We start from the raw sequence: 14,729 nt of genomic DNA, 5'->3' as shown, positions 1-14,729 counted from the left end.
AACAGGTTCCTCTCTCTCTCTCTCTCTCTCTCTCTCTCTCTCTCCCTCTCTGGTCCCACCCCTCCCTGACCTGCCATTCCTAGCTTGTGTCCACCTCTTCCTCCTCCACCTCTTCCTCCTCCACCTCCTCCTCCTGCCTGAGTTAACATCCTGTTTGACAGAAGAGGCGGATCGACCTGCAGATCAACAGTGCCCCCTGGCTGCTCTTTGCAGGTGGTGCATTATTTAGTTCAGGGGTTATTAAAACTTTTTTATTATGGGACTCAAAATTCTAATTTCATGCATCCCTGAGGCCCAAACGCAAAAATGCATGATAAACTATTTAAAAAAATATATACCTTATAAAATTAAATGTACAATAAAGAAGTGATCACAAAAAGGTCATATATGTTAAAATACTCAGTAAAACATCTCACAAATCACAAACCTTGTTTTAAGAAAATAATAATAATAATAATAATAATAATTTATTTATATAGTACCTTTCATGAAAGAACTTCAGCTTAAAGTGTTGTAAAAAAAACAAAAAACAAATAATGACTGCAGTTATCATTGCTATGACCACTTTCACCATTTCAACTGTAAAAGGCTAATAATGATACATTTTGAATAATGTTTCACAACTTTACATTGAACTAAGGTAATGTACAACATTAAGCTTTGTAGTCTGGATTTATTGTTGAGGTTTTTCACTTATCCGTTACTCTCATCTACTGATTTTTATCTGTGTAGTTTCTTTGCTTCACTCACCACTGTTTGTCTGGACTGCAACAGCCGGGCCTTTCCTATAAACACAGATGTCCCTGAGGGAGGGACTGAGTGATAAAGTTACACCGTTGGTCGGCCGGCCGAGTGTTGGAGTTTTCCCATTGGTTGTTGCTCTTTCCAAATGAATTGGCGCAAACGTTTTCTATTGCGTCACCTGGGGGTCATTTACAGGCGGTGTTGTCAACTTAGCGCCTTTGTCGCTAGATTCAAAAACTTTTCAGACAATTTAGCAACTTTTCTTCATAAAAGCACCCAGAGACAAATCTAGAGACTTTCTGAACAAACCTCAGCTACTTTCCGTAGAAGAGAGTCCCCAGTGTTGTTGTTCTACTGACCACACGACAGTTGACGTGACTGAGCTTCTAACTTTCTCTCTGACTGATCATTTTACAGGTAAATGTAGCTGAAATCACAACACAGCCGTCGTCTTTAACTTATGTGTCTGGTGATTCTGTCAGACGACGTCACAGTGGGCTGTGTTTCTGTCACTGTAATGGATTTCAACTTTTCATTTGTAATAAATATAAGTTAAAATTCCATAAAATTCCAAAAATGTGATTTTTCCTCGTCAACAGTGGTTATTGTGTGTAGAATGAATTGGCAAAAAAGTACTTTAACTCCGTCTTAATTGCAGTAAAATGTGCAACAAGTAAAAGGCTCTTAATTATTTAGTGTGCATTAGAACATCTGTAGCTAAAATATATGTTAAGAATGAGATGGCAAGAAAAAAAAAAGGGGTAAAGGGAGTTGGTAGAAAATATCATCTGGATTGAATGGTTTGCAGGTTATTAAAATTATTCATAAAAGTTGCCAAGCAAAATTGAATTTTTCCATATTTGATGTAAAAAAGTATCTTTAAGCCACTGATAGAAAAAGTGGCACAGAAGTGGAATTCTTTGACGTGTGTTAAGTGGTAACGTAAAAGCTATCAAATTATTTTTTTGTTGTTTTGTTTTTCTTATTAATTATTGCCACAAAATTGTGTTACGCTATAATAGAAATCACAACATCCCATAACAGTTGGATTGGATTGCAAGAATTGGATTGCATTTCATAAGAAACACTGCCCACGACAGCTTTCATTCAAAGGTTTTATTGATAAAATAACTCTTGTCTCTCTGAATGATTTGTTTCCTGACTTTTTATTCGTTTGCCCAAAACCTGGTAATTTACTGCGTTTTTAAAAAGTGAGCTAAAACATATCTCAAACGTCCAAACGGATTTCTTCATGTCAGAGAGTGAACAAAATGTTTCCTGCAGCTTCTTTACTTTAACGTTAACTCACCATGTGACAGCTGATTTATAACAGAAATGTTCTTTTAAAGGCAGAAGACGCTCGCGCTGCTAAAGGTTTCTGTTTGTTCACATCAGGTCAGTTGAAGTGATAAATAAAAAAGGAATTATTCTTTAAACGAGGCAGACTATGATTCTGCAGCTACATTCAGTGGACGCAGAATAAACACAGTAAAATAAACACCTAAAATGTGGAACACTTGAAAGATACTAGATGTTATTCATGAGCAGATTATTGTCTGAAAAAAGAACAATTGAAATCAATTATTTGCTGAAGCTCAAAACTAAAACTTTGAATACACCCTGAAAACTAAAAGTAACCCTGAGCTGGACTCCATGGAGCCCTCCAGGGGTCATTTCATAGAAAGGAAATCTTTAAAGTGTGTGCACGGGGTCCATGTCTACTGTCTTTACAGTCCGGATCTATATCTGCTCACGTCTGAAGCCTGAAATTAACCTCTGAATTCACCTGTGAATTTCAGGGCTCATAGATACATGTTGAGCAGCAATCAGTACCGAGTCTCTGAGCAGCAGATAAAATCATTGTTTTCGAATCACTACACTGTCGACAGAACCAACATGAAGCCAGGTCCGTGTCAGCAGCTGTGAGATCGACTGCGCTGACATTTAGACTGAGCGATCACGAGTCACATTCGTTTAAAGGTGCACGGCCACAGCCAGAAGTCCTCTGTCAGCCTCCAAATGAGCTGCCAACATGCTTAATTGTACCTTTTTGATAATTCTATATAGGCTGCCTTGAACATGTCTGGTGAAGCTGTCATTAAAGTGCTGTTGATGGTGTAGGCGTACTGCTCTTTCAGATAGTCCTCGTCAAATTTCTGTCCAGCAGATCTCTCACCCAGACAGGCAGCGAGATGGACGGTGGCCTTCAGCCTGGAGGACAGGAGCACCAGAGACAGGGCCAGGGTGACTACAAAGAACGGAACACTTTCACTTCTCTTTCCTGGGAGGATGAACGGGATGATGATCTGGTTTCTCCTCAGCGGACCATGTTTTTTTGTGAGGAACTCAAATCTTTGCCACACACCATCCTCTGGTTGAAGAGGACTAACCATGATGTTTGGGACCATCCGTTCTCCAGCGTTCCTCAGTGAGTTCCAGTGGTTGGGCAGGTTGGTGGGACAATGTTTCCCGTCAGGAATTTGACAACCGTCATTTTTCCTACAGCTAAAAACTCTGTGCTGAGGTTTTATGAGTCCTGTAGCAATACCGTAGACTACATCAGAAGTGGTTAGGCAGTTCCAGGGATTATACAGGACCACATCCGCGATGGTGGACAGAGGCAACAGGCAGTTGGCTGGGATCATGGAGTCTCCGATTGATCCATGAGCCAGAAAGGTGATATCAGCGATGTCGCTGCGGTTCTTCTTTTCTTCCTCATCGATGTGTTTTTGCAGGAAATGAAACATGTCCACGAGTTTGGCAAAGGCCCCAGACTCTGAATTCGTTCTCAGCCACTGCACAACAGCTTCATTCTTGCAGTTTTCTATTGCAACCTTTATTAATGGTTTACTTAATGTCTTCCTTATGAATTCCATCTCTGGAATGTGTTACATCAAAACAATATGTGAGAATCTCAGAGGGGCCCGTCTGTAGGAAGAATTTACAAAAGCAGCATCTTAAACATATCATTTCAACAAATTCAAAGTCAAAGTTTTCAGCAGTGCATTTTAAAAAGATGACGTGCTTTCTAGATCTGGAGCTCAGCAACAAAGGGAACCTTTAATGATGTATTATTTTTCTCTACGATTTTGTTTATTTTCAGATACCCACTGAATTTCATCCATGTCTTTTTCCATCTCTTCTACATCAGTCTGCGTGACTTCAGGCTTCTCTCCCGGACTCTGACCGGCGTCTGTGTCACAGTTGTTCATATTCAAACAGCTGATCGTCCGCTCACAAACTGAAAACACGAGTCCAACTCTTCCTCCTCCAACCTGAAGACCAAAAACAAGAAGTCTCGTCGTTGGCAATGAAGTGTAAGAATGTGTAGATGTACTAGAGTGTAAATGAACTGTGTTGGTCAGATGCTCTGAGTGACCGGTCAAAGGTCATTGACGAGGACGATAAACACTGGGACTGTCCCATCGGAGCCCCCGCACATTCACACAGTGTTCAATACCGCCTCAGATTGCAGCATATGCCTACATATACTGCTCCACGTCAGTCCAGATGTTGATGATTATGACTCTATAAACTGCTTATAGGACGACATGAATCTTCAGACGAGAAGAAGTTGAAGTTTCTGCTGGATCCAGACTGAATATTATTATTAATTAATTATTAAACACTACGAAGTTTTAACAGAACCCCACAGACGTTTATCACTTAACATCAAAAGAGTCAAGAATGAAAGTTCAAGCTCACTGAAATATTGTCTGTAATATGCTGAAGTAACTGTTGAGAAACAAAGTACACAAGAAGTGAGATTATGAGGTGAACATGTCATTTGTTTGTGTCATCTTACCTGCTTGCGATCAAACACAGGTCAGCTCGTTATCGTCCAACACTGGAGGTTCAGCTTCAGCTTTTATGGAATCCTGCTCCAACCCTGTTGCCCTCCCCTTTTTTTTCCTACTGGCTCATGTAAAAAAGCTCCTACAAGTGAAAGTGAAACCACATGGCTCCAGAGAGTACCACGGTAATCCCCATTGTTTCCCAAATAAAGTCTCCAATGAGACAGTAACCCGGTCACGTTAGAGCAAGAGTTGGCAGCCACACTAGATGACCGGCAACCTGCCCAGGTTATACCCAGCCTCTCACCTAATGTCAGCTGGGATTGGCTCCAGCCCCCCCGTGACCCTCCATGGATAAGTAATAAGGCTACTTAGCTATTTTATGGATGGATATTAAAACAGAAACACCTTGTCAAACACGTTTTGTTATCTAAGATACATCTGATCATATTTGTTTTACAGCTGTGACAGAAATCCCAACACACGGCTCTGAAATACCTGCAATTCCTGTAAACCACCTGAGCTAACGTCACGGAGCAGGAGTGTCACAGTCTCGTTCAACACTCACAGCTCAGAAAGGATTTAACCAGCTACAGTTATTATCCAGAGACGTGTTAAGGGCACGAAACAGCTGTTTGTCTCGGTGTGTGTGCGTGTCACTGACTTCCAACAAGTTTCAACTTGCTCTTTTCTTAGCACCAAAAAAGTTCTGGATATTTCCTCTCCTCTTGCTCTTGTGGACCCTGTGAAAGAAACATTTGAACTCATACAATTACTGGGCCTTCAGCACACGTGGATTTTAATATTGTTCACTTACCCAACCAGGTGAAACGCCTGAATTCTTGACTGAAAACAAAGGAGGTGCCTGTTATAAAATCCCATATCAAAAAGGAAAAAGGCTAAACCGCCACAGCCACACAATAGACTATTAAAATGAAATAATAAACTCTATACTGATGTCGAGATGTATCTAAACAACAACTGGTCTTCCATTGTCTCACTGCCCCTGACTGAGCACCGGTGTTAGCTAACATTAGATAACATATGACATTTTATATCGGTGATGAAATGCTAAGTCAACATGGGAAATGACAGGGCGTGCTATCAGCTAGCTAACACTAGTTAGCTAATGTTAGGTAAGGCAAACGTTAACTTTTGCCTTAACTGTAACTGCAACTTAAGGCGAAGGTTAGAAACTAGCTAACGTTAGCCTTCATCCGTACACACTTGACACAGTCTAATCCAGAAACTCTGAAGGAGAGAAAGGAAAGTGTATTAAACAGGCTGCGATACAGTAGCTAGCGAGGTTCACTAACCTACAGCGTCTCTATCGGCTTTGAGCAACACACGGGAGCAAGACCTCAATGAGGACGTGAGCCACCTCAATGACGAGGCAGGCGGACAGCGTCATTCGTCCCTCCAACCCTAACCACCCCACCACTCCTCATGCCTATAGTTGGCCAATCAGAGGCAGAGGGGGGCGGGTCTTCTTCCACCTGTAGGTGTTCCTGAAATCGCTTTACAGGACTCTGCCAGGTGTGAATACGGCAAAGTATTTGTAATAGTTATAACTACCGGTGAGAAAGATCAATAAATGTTTAGATCCCTCCAACTGTTGATTTTACCTGTTGGGGGGGGGGGTCCAAGTAGTAATGAGGGGGTCAGACCCCCTCCAATCCCCCCTAGTTCTAACTCTGGAGCTAAAATTAGCCAAGCAGGGGGTTGTAGTGTTGGGGACCTCGGTCAGGGTTTTTCTGGGGGAAAAAAAAAAAAAAGATACTCAAATATTATTATATATATCTAACAAAACCAAACAAACCGTCTTTGCTAAATAGTGTCAGAGTCTCACTATTTGCTCTCAGATCTTGTTCTGAAACAGGGTGGAGTTGTATCCCAAGTAAACATGAGGGATTTTATTTGAATCTGAAAGATTTTTACTTTCGTGAAAGCTTCAGCAAAGTTTCTGACAAGAAATCCGTCCAGCAGATCCTGTTGTGTTGCACCGTCATCAGATGTCACTCAAATAAAGGTCAATTACAAACTACAACATTCAGACTTTTCAACCAAATTTAATCCAGTTTTAAAAAGGCCTTCTCTGTTTTGATGAGAAGTATAACAACCTGCCCTGAACAATAACACTCGTTAAATGAGTTGAAAACCCGTCGAATGGAAATGAAGTGGATGTTTTTCTGTCTTCGTGTATTGATCTGTTCTGAGTCTGTTTGTATCATCAGTGTGTGACGTGGGTTTATAATCAAACGACCACATCGGTTTGTGAGACGGTGTGTGACGGTGTGTATGAGGGAAGACTTAACTTTCTGTTGTTCCGGTAAAGACATGAATTCCCGCGCTTCACCTGAACCTGGTGACTTGCAGGAAATCCAGCTGCCACAGTTCTATTTCCCGTATTTCACTACTTTTACTTTCGTCTCTAGGGGCTTTTAACGTCCAGGGCCCCGGTCAAGACTGTCATCATCGCCTCCTTCAGTCGCTCTCACTCCTCTTTCTGTTCTCCTCCATGCTGTCTTTGGTAGCTTTTCCCTTCCCCCGACTCACAGGTGCATCTAATTGATCTCCTCCCCTTTCTTTTCCTTTTAAGCTTGTTTATTCCATACCCCCCTAAATAATTTCATTATCATCAGTGAACTCCCCTGAAGAGTCATCTCCTTCAAAAGTCATTTAATAACCTCCAATGAAGGACAGTCATTACCGATGCTGAGGAATCATTTCATCTCTTTCTGTCTCTGTCCCTCGTCATTCTTCAGGAGCATGTCATTTTCTATCAACATCTAAAATTGTATCACGTGTTTAAAGAATATTTTTCATTCTCGTCATTTTTATTTTCATTCTATATTTATTTGTTATTCTGCATGATTTTCAATTCGTTCTTTTATTGATCAGTTTTGTTCTCGTTGAATTTTTCATGTTATACATAATGATTCTGATATAAATTATATACCAGTATATCTAAATACAACCGTGTATATATAGGCATCCTTTTCCTCCGCTGCCCGTCTTCTCTCGCTTCATCTTGGTGTTTCTCTTTTCCTCCATCCCTCTCTCTCTGCTCCCTGCACATTCACACCCTCCTCCTCCTCCTCCTCCTCCCCCTCCCTCAGTCTGTCTCAGCTGTCCTTGGTGCTGCTGTTTCAGATGGAGGCTGCAGTATTCTGCTGAGTAGCGGTGAGCCAGCATCCGCGCACTCTGCCTCCAGCCGTCAGCAGGCACTTTTCAGCCGGCTGAGAGACGAGCCTGAGTGTCCTGGAAGAGGAAACTACAGCGCCCACAATCCTCCTGCCGCAGCCCAGACTGTCGCCTGGCCTGGAGCTGAGCCCCGTGGAACCCTGGGAGTCACTGTCCTCACCGACCGGCCTGTGGGGGAGTCAGAGAGAGGGGGTGACGTGCCATGACAACCGTCAGAGAGAGAGAGGGAGAGAGAAAGGTGAGTTGTTTATCTGTTTGTTTGTGTTTTACCTGCCGGATATTTCAGCTGCTCTCCCTCCCCCTCCCTCTCTCTGGCTGTTTGTCATCATTTCTCCCCCATATCTTGTCCTCTGTCCTCTGTCTGTACATCTCTGTCTTCACTGGTTTGATCTCTTTTTCATCCACCATCTTTTCCTCTGCCAAACATCCTCCCCCCGCTGCCTCTCTCGGTCTGACGGTGCATTTTCCTGTTGGAGCTCCAGTCTTGTGAGAATGAGCTTTGCGTTTGTTGTCAATGTGTTTTTTCTCATTAGACCTCAGTGTGTGTGTGTGTGAGAGAGAGAGAGAGACTATCTCCACCCAGTCTGAGAAGCAGCTATCGGATCAATCTAACGTTCACTAAATGTCTGCTCGTTCAGAAGGTGTGAATGTTGTGAATGCAGTTTACACACAAAGCAACACAAAATGATTTGAGACAATTCAACACAATATGAAACATGACACAACGGGACATCAAAGAAAGAAATGACGTGACTCGAAACAACACTAAACGAAATAACAAAACACTAAAAGATAGAAGTCATGACAAAAAACACCACATGAACAGACAGGAAATGCAATGAAACAAAAGGACGAGAACACACACGACATAAAATGACTTAACATGACACAGAATCTTAGAACGTAACGTTCGACACCTCACAACAGTACGACACAACATGACGTGAAAATAACACGGGACAACATGACGGCACGTGATGCGAGACAAAAATACACAACCACATTACACGACACGACGCGAGATGTCATGTCATGACGCAACTGACACAAAAACACATGAGAAGATACAAAAGACTTGAGGCGTAACAACATCACATTGAATGACACAGGAGAACAAAATGATAAGATATAACACAAAATGATACAGTACAAAGAAACACAAGACAAGAAACCAAGTGACACATGACAAAACAGACAGGACCTGATGAGAAGACCAAGATGACGCAAACGACACAAAATGAGATGTAGTACAAAATGACAACACATCACAAAAATCACGGAGTACTACACAAGTCAGACCAGAGTGTTGCCGTGACATGACACAACATGAAACAACAGAAACAACCCAAAACAACGTTTAGTGTTTTTATCAGGCGAAACACAGGATGCAAATCGCAACACAAAACGTCACAAAGCACACGGAAGCATGTAAAACAAGATGCTGCAGAATTCGGTCGGGGTGTCGGACACTTTAGTGTGAAGTTGGCGTGAAGCTCTAGTCTCGCTCACGGGCACTTTGGCAGCTTGAACACTTTTCATTTTTCCTTCTCTTTGACAATTCAAATGCTCAGATTACAACGTGTTCTCTGTCATTTTATCATTTATCGGTGCCTTTGCTCCACTTCGGTGCCTCTTTGCCTGGTACAGGAAGTCCACAGTGTCCATCTGTTTACTGCTCTCGCAGCGGCTGCAGGGTGAGGCAGCAGATGGCCCTTCTCCTGGGCTACCTGCCCACTTCTCCCTCTCCACCTCGCTCTCAGCTACGTGTTATTCCACCTTTTTGTCCACCACTGTTGTGTTCTGGAAACCCTTTTTCCGTGTAAAGGATAGATCACCACAGATCCCCATCCAGTAACATAAATCGCAGGAGTTTACCCTGTCAGACAAGACAACCGCTGCCCCCGCAAAACTCACCATCACCCCATCCCGATTCCATTCCATTCCATGGCCGGGTTACACTGTTGGCCATAACTTCTGCCCACATTTTTTAGCCTCTATCTGTTTCCATTCAGTCAAACTGTCCCATTAAAAGCTGCCGAATCAGCAGTGATCAGCTCCTGTTTGCAAAAATAGGAAGATTCTGAATGAGGTTCTGCGGCCACTGTTTCCTCTGATTTCTAAGTAGATTCCTGGAGCTTTATTTATTTTCATCTCTGTGTTCAGATTCGACTGAGCTACGACTCCGATGAGAAGTACGTTACCTCTGAAACGCTGCCAGCGCAACGGAGAGAGCAGAGCTGCGTTTCACCGATTCGCAACACGAGATAACAAAACTAATGCGAGAGGACTTCAAGTTTCCTGAATCAAAACAAAGGTCAGACTTTTGACCCATTCCTGCGAGAGCTCTGCAGGACAAATGTACCTGAGATCTACGAGTGACAGTTACTCAGTTGTCATCCAACTCTAGATATTCAAAATTGCGATGTCATTCATTCGTTCATTCATTCATTCATTCAACCTTTATTTAAACAAGGTTGTCCAACGAGAGCAGGATTTGCGTACACGGGACAATAAAACCAGATTTCGCAAAGCGAAAAAACAGACATTTAGACAAACACTCAAATTTAGAAACTGCAGATCAGAGATGAGGATGAAATGGTAGGAGGACAAGAACAAGCATTGTGCCACCAACAGGTACATTTAAAACCAACAAAATGGAATCGAGTCAAGTCAACCCAACATTTCAGAACCACAAAAAGAGACAAGGATAAAATAGTAGAAGGATAAGATCTAGGATTGGAGCAGACATACGTACATTTGAACAGAGAATGGGGTGAGGCCGAGTTAACGTTGGGATCTACACTTCACGCCGATGTGTCCATGCCATGTACAGCTGCGATAGATCATGTGATACAAAGGAAAGGGCTGGAGAGCAGCAACTGAACAGACCTCGTGGGGACATTAAGTCCAGAGGCTGTAATATCTTCGTCTGAGCATCATCATCATCATTATTACTTCATTAAAAACTGAACACTGGCTGTCTCTGCAGCAAGTTTCAAGTCGCTGCAGGGTGATTTTGATAGAAATGCAGTGAAACCAACAGCTGGAAGGGAAGAAATCCATCTCTCCTCCTCGGAAGTGGGTCAGCGGGATCAGCTGAGTCTTGTCGTCTCCCTCCTGACTTCCTGCCTCGGGACTCCCTCTGTCTTTATGATCAGTCTGTGTTTTCTGCTGAATCCTTAATGAGGCTTTTCAGAGGTCAACTGCTCAGAGAGGGGAGAAGAGGGAGGAGGTGGGGGTGGAGGAAGGTAGCGGTGGGATTCTGGGAACCTGTCGGGACAGAAACGATCTTCTAGTTTATCTGCGGTTGTTATTTCGGAAACCAGGAGGACAGCATCACTGAGACGTTTTCTTTTACAGAGTGAAAAAGACATCAGTCATCCTCCGAGTGAGATTTCACCACTGCAATAAGTTTGGTGTTGTCGACAGAGTCAACTTTTTAAGACGACTCATGCTGCTTTTTGACCCTTCTGTGCCTCCGTACCTGACTCAGCTGGTGTGGTCCGCTGATAAATTTCCCATTAGTGGTTGACTTCGGCTGACGGACTGCTCCTTTTGATTCAGCTGCACGGATTACAAATGTTGACGCCTTTGTTCCATCTTTTAAATTCTATCTCTTCCTGTCGTTTTCTGTCCGCCTCTCTGAACAGTAACTGCTGAGCCATGTCTGCCAGCCTGGACGATACAGACAGCGTGTTTGGTGAGTCACGCACACACACAGTCGTGTTTCCGACACCTCCGAGGACATTACACTGTGTACTACATTTCTTATTATTCCCATAGCAAACACAGACATATAAAATAAAAAACAAAAGTATTGACAGTGACACCTCCCCCCACACTCCCCATCCCCACCAAACCAGACGGCAACATAACACAACGACGACACAAATAATCACAAACAACATGTCCAGTCGATGATCTGCAACAAAAACAGCAGCCAGTCCCACGCAAGATTAGAAAACACCTTAAAAAAAAGAGAGTTCAGACCAAAAGTCCCAAAATGAGACAGCACCAGACAGCAAAAACAGGACATACATGCTTCTACAGCAATCCCCTTCATTTTCTATTCATTTCATTTTCATTTTCTTTTCTCATGTAATTAAAAATGTGACACATATAAATTTGATGATGAAAATTTGATAGGCAGGTAGACATTCCTGCAAACAAGGTACTTCCAGTCCCCTGTGGCATATGATTTACAGAAGAACTACATATTTGTCTAAAGGAGGACATGACATTGACTTGATTTCACTTCCTGAGACTTACCCTAACCTCAACCTAACCTTACCCTAACCCAACCTAACCCCACCCTAACATTACCCTAACCCAACCTAACCTTACCCTAACCTCAATCTAACCCAACCTAACCTTACCCTAACCTTACCCTATCCCTAACCTAACCTTACCCTAACCCAACCTAACCCCAACCTAACCTTACCCTAACCCAACCTAACCTTACCCTAACCCTAACCTAACCTTACCCTAACCCAACCTAACCCCAACCTAACCTTACCCTAACCCAACCTAACCTTACCCTAACCCCAACCTAACCTTACCCTAAGCCCAACCTAACCTTACCCTAACCCCAACCTAACCTTACCCTAACATTACCCTAACCCAACCTAACCTCAATCTAACCCAACCTAACCTTACCCTAACCTTACCCTATCCCTAACCTAACCTTACCCTAACCTTACCCTAACCCCAACCTAACCTTACCCTAAGCCCAACCTAACCTTACCCTAACCTTACCCTAACCCCAACCTAACCTTACCCTAAGCCCAACCTAACCCTACACTAACGCTACCCTAACCTTACCCTAACCTAACCCTAACCCCAACCTAACCTTATCCTAACCTCGACCTAACCCTAACCTAACTTTACCCCAAACTAACCTTGACCTAACCTTGACCTAAACTTTCCCTAACCTTACCCTAACCTAACCTTACCCCAACCCCAACCTAACCTTACCCTAACCTTAACCTAACCTAACTTTACTCTAACCTAACCTATCCTTACCCTAACTCTAACTTTACCCTAACCTTATCCAAAGTCTTCACCCTGAAATTTAATTATTTATGTTATGGGGACCTGCTTATTGTCCCCAAAAGGAAGCCAAGTCTCCACAGTGTGACTATGTAAACAGATTTGTGTCCCCATAAGGTGAGTAATACAAGTTCACAGTACACACACACACACACACACACACACACACACACACACACACACACACACACACACACACACACACACACACACACACACACACACACACACAGACACACAGTTAAGGTCTTTGTAGATACTGACACTTTAATTCAGTCTGTATCCTCTGAGCTGCAACGTGTCCCCACATACCTTCATCCGGTCAATGTGTATGGACTCCTGTATGTGGTTTATGAGGACTCAGCTGTTTGCCACCAACAGTGTGGTCGTTCTCGCTTTCTTTTTCATCCATTCCTCTTCTTGTCCTGCATGTCTCGTTTTTTTCCTGTCTCCGTCTTATTAATAGTCTAAAGGTCATTAAAGGATCATTCAAATGTATCACAACACCGACTATTCGCAGAAGTTCTTGTAACTTCTTACGACTTCTTTCTTATTTTACTTATTTGTATCAAAATAAACTCCTCGGCATCAGTTATGTGTTGATATGAAAGGTTTATAGCGCTATAACTTCAGTCAAACCTAAAGGGAAGTCAATTCTAAACCGCTGGCATAAGTCATTAATACTGCACAACTATATAAAATACTCCAGTAAACACAGATTCAGGGATTCAGTTTGCATGTCGGTGTCAGAGTTTATGCCTGTTTGTTTGAAAAACAGAAGGAAAGAAAAGTGTCAGGTAGTTTCAGCAGCTCTACTGATGGAGGTCGCATTAAAAACGTGATGAAGCACAGAACTGTTTAGACTGTTGGGAAGACTTTGATTTCATTTAGATAACTGTGGGAAATTTAAAAAACATATCTAAAAATCTGAATCTAATCAGATTACTTTCCTCTCGCTCCTTCTTCTCTTCTCCCCCTCCAGTTTCTAATACCGTCTAATGTCTCTCCATCCTCCCCCTCTAATATGATTTGTTCTTCCCTCTGAGCCCTCCCCCTCCTCTCTCTCTCGCTTTCTGTCTCCCATCAGTGAGTTAACGTCTCTCTCTCATCTCTCTGTTCACCATCCCTCCATTCCCTATACCAGATATATCTGGTTCTGTAAGTCTGTATTTTCGCTGTGTCTCCTGAATATGTTTCACCACCAAAACCTTCATGTCCTCTTCCCTCCACCTCTCTGTCCTTCTTCTTCATCTACTCCTCCCCCTCCTTTCAGGTTTACCCCCCCCCTGGGAAATAAACTGCTGTCGGCTCAATGTGGGGGAGGAGAGAGAGGAAGTCTATATATTGAACACAGGCCATTTCCACATTATGTTCATGTTGAAACAGTAATAATAAAAATTTACAGTAGTAGTAGTAATAGTAGTAGCAGTAACAGTAATAAGAGTAATAATGATAATGATAGTAATAATAATACAATATAAACAAATGATATTTTACTTTAGTCTGTAAGTAATTACACAACACAAATTATATTTGTTCATTACATTAATTTTAGAAGAAAAAACCCTCGAACTTGCAGTTTCCTGTATGTTTTCAATTCCTCACTGTAACTCTTCCATAAATTCACTTTTAACTGAAATACAGTCCATTTTAATTCTGCACAACTTTCTCAGGTCATAATGATTTTTGTATGTTTAAACAACTATTTTTACTAAATAAATCATTTATTTTCAAATCTTCCAAGTCTCTAAATTTTAGAGCTTTATTCATTTTTTTTTTATTAATTCAATCTTAAAAACAATTTGGGTTTGTTGATTCTTTTGTTTACAGTTTTTATGGTTCTTCTTAGAGTTCATTCAAATGAAAAGTTAAATATTAAAAATATTACATTAGTTGATTAGTGTGTGTGTCTGTGTGTGTGTGTGTGTGTGTGTGTGT

At 42.1% G+C, this 14,729-nt stretch overlaps 1 protein-coding gene across 4 annotated transcripts; it reads right to left on the bottom strand.

Moving 5' to 3' along the window:
• Positions 1-1,883: 1,883 nt before the first annotated feature.
• LOC120805508 lies at positions 1,884-7,269 on the bottom strand. Of its 4 annotated transcripts, none has more exons than XR_005709560.1 (5): positions 6,854-7,269; positions 5,037-6,292; positions 4,550-4,680; positions 3,856-4,019; positions 1,884-3,672 (listed from the first exon to the last, which is right to left on the bottom strand). XR_005709560.1 is itself a non-coding variant. In XM_040155804.1 (3 exons), exon 3 carries the CDS (start codon positions 3,618-3,620, stop codon positions 2,781-2,783), a length of 840 nt encoding a protein of 279 aa, XP_040011738.1. In that variant the 5' UTR covers positions 3,621-3,672; positions 3,856-6,292; positions 6,854-7,264; the 3' UTR covers positions 1,884-2,780. The 4 variants fall into 4 exon arrangements, 1 of the variants encoding a protein (XP_040011738.1); XR_005709561.1 differs by having other exon boundaries at positions 4,550-5,281; positions 5,855-6,292; XR_005709559.1 differs by having other exon boundaries at positions 4,550-6,292.
• Between the last annotated feature and the right edge of the window lie 7,460 nt (positions 7,270-14,729).

The sequence above is a fragment of the Xiphias gladius genome, chromosome 3, assembly GCF_016859285.1.
Source record: "Xiphias gladius isolate SHS-SW01 ecotype Sanya breed wild chromosome 3, ASM1685928v1, whole genome shotgun sequence".
Taxonomy (NCBI): Eukaryota; Metazoa; Chordata; class Actinopteri; order Istiophoriformes; family Xiphiidae; genus Xiphias; species Xiphias gladius.
Note: the sequence above shows the minus strand (reverse complement) of the source record. Positions and strands in the feature narration are given on the sequence as shown.

Excerpts from the sequence above, each read along its gene's own strand:
- LOC120805508 (XM_040155804.1), bottom strand. The coding sequence starts at position 3,620 with ATGGAATTCATAAGGAAGACATTAAGTAAACCATTAATAAAGGTTGCA.